Genomic DNA, 1,424 nt, shown 5'->3' on the forward strand with positions numbered 1-1,424 from the left:
ATAATAATTATATTATTACTATATTATTATTATTTACCATTATTTATCATCATTCAGTTTTAAGTTATCTTTCAGTTTATCCAAAGCTTTTTTATATTTCTCTTTTTATTTACTGTAGCTGCTGCATCAGTGCATTGATCATTTTTATAAATGATAAAGTCAGCCATCATCACCTGTGTTAGTAAAATATTATCAGTCTGTTGTGATTGGTTTAGATCTGAACGCAGAAAGACAGAAACTAAACATTGAGTTTATAATTATTAAATATAAATATTATAACTGCACTGAGTCAGTATTAACATGTCCAAACTGTTTTATTACAAACAGTTTATGTGTAAACACGTGATCTACAGACACACTAATTATTCTATTAATATCTCACCTGTAATTATTTATTACATTATCAGCTGTAATCATTAACTTTACATTTGATTTATTTTCTCATCATTAAACCAAGTGTCAGTCTGTCATTTTAATAAACTAAGGTTCATGTTTATATAATTGAAAAGGTTAATCCAGACCCTGACTTGTTGTATTAATATGACCTGTTCTTCAGTTTGTTTACGTTATTACTGTCAGAGTTTACGTCCAATCACAGGGTCTCAGTGACTTTATCTTTATTTTATTTATGGTTATTTGGATGAAGTTATTTTAGTGTCTCTAAAGCCTGCAGCTCTTTAATTCTGACCTGAAGCTTTGAGTGCTTCTCATCTAGCAGGTCATTGGTCTCTGTAAGCCCCGCCCCTTTGCTGGCCAGGTGTAGCTGTAATGTGTACATTGTTGTCCAGGTGATGGAGCAGAAGCCCCTCCCTCTCACAGGTGGGGAGGAGGTGGAGTACCTGCTGGCACTGAAGCAGGACCTCAGAGCAGCCATGAAGAGTCTGCCGTGTTTCATCCAGCCGGTCCAGGTGCACAAAGGTCCGACAGGTTCTGTTGATCATTGACCAGAACACACTGCTGTCTTATTGTGAAAGTCTCTCTGCACTTCCTGTCAGACGTGGAGCGCTACTCCGATAAATATCACCTGAACGAGCACAGCAAGAGCCTGAAAGACTGGACCCTGGGTGAGCCCACCTACCTCAGCCTGTTACCATGGTGACCCCAGGTCACCGTGGTAACCAGGTGCTGACACCTGTGTTTGTTGTTTCAGACTGGAAGAGGTTTCCCAAAGAGCTGCGACTTCATGTCAGGAGACCACACAGCAAGGGTCAGTAATCTGATTACCTTAGTCCTCAGTAATCTGATTACCTTAGTCCTCAGTAATCTGATTACTTCAGTCCTCAGTAATCTGATTACTTCAGTCCTCAGTAATCTGATTACTTTAGTCCTCAGTAATCTGATTACTTCAGTCCTCAGTAATCTGATTACTTCAGTCCTCAGTAATCTGATTACTTCAGTCCTCAGTAATCTGATTACTTCAGTCC

At 38.8% G+C, this 1,424-nt stretch overlaps 1 protein-coding gene across 2 annotated transcripts in view; it reads left to right on the forward strand.

The window, feature by feature from the left end:
• The window catches only part of polr3glb (RNA polymerase III subunit GL b), a 10,947-nt gene that overhangs the window by 7,103 nt on the left and 2,420 nt on the right, over positions 1–1,424 (forward strand). For both annotated transcript variants that reach the window (XM_014034484.1, XM_014034485.1), the window contains 3 exons: positions 789–918; positions 996–1,064; positions 1,151–1,207. In XM_014034484.1, coding sequence (XP_013889938.1) covers positions 789–918; positions 996–1,064; positions 1,151–1,207 — 256 coding nt within the window. The remainder of the gene's footprint in view (positions 1–788; positions 919–995; positions 1,065–1,150; positions 1,208–1,424) is intronic.

This window comes from Austrofundulus limnaeus, unplaced genomic scaffold (genome assembly GCF_001266775.1).
Source record: "Austrofundulus limnaeus strain Quisiro unplaced genomic scaffold, Austrofundulus_limnaeus-1.0 Scaffold2137, whole genome shotgun sequence".
Taxonomy (NCBI): Eukaryota; Metazoa; Chordata; class Actinopteri; order Cyprinodontiformes; family Rivulidae; genus Austrofundulus; species Austrofundulus limnaeus.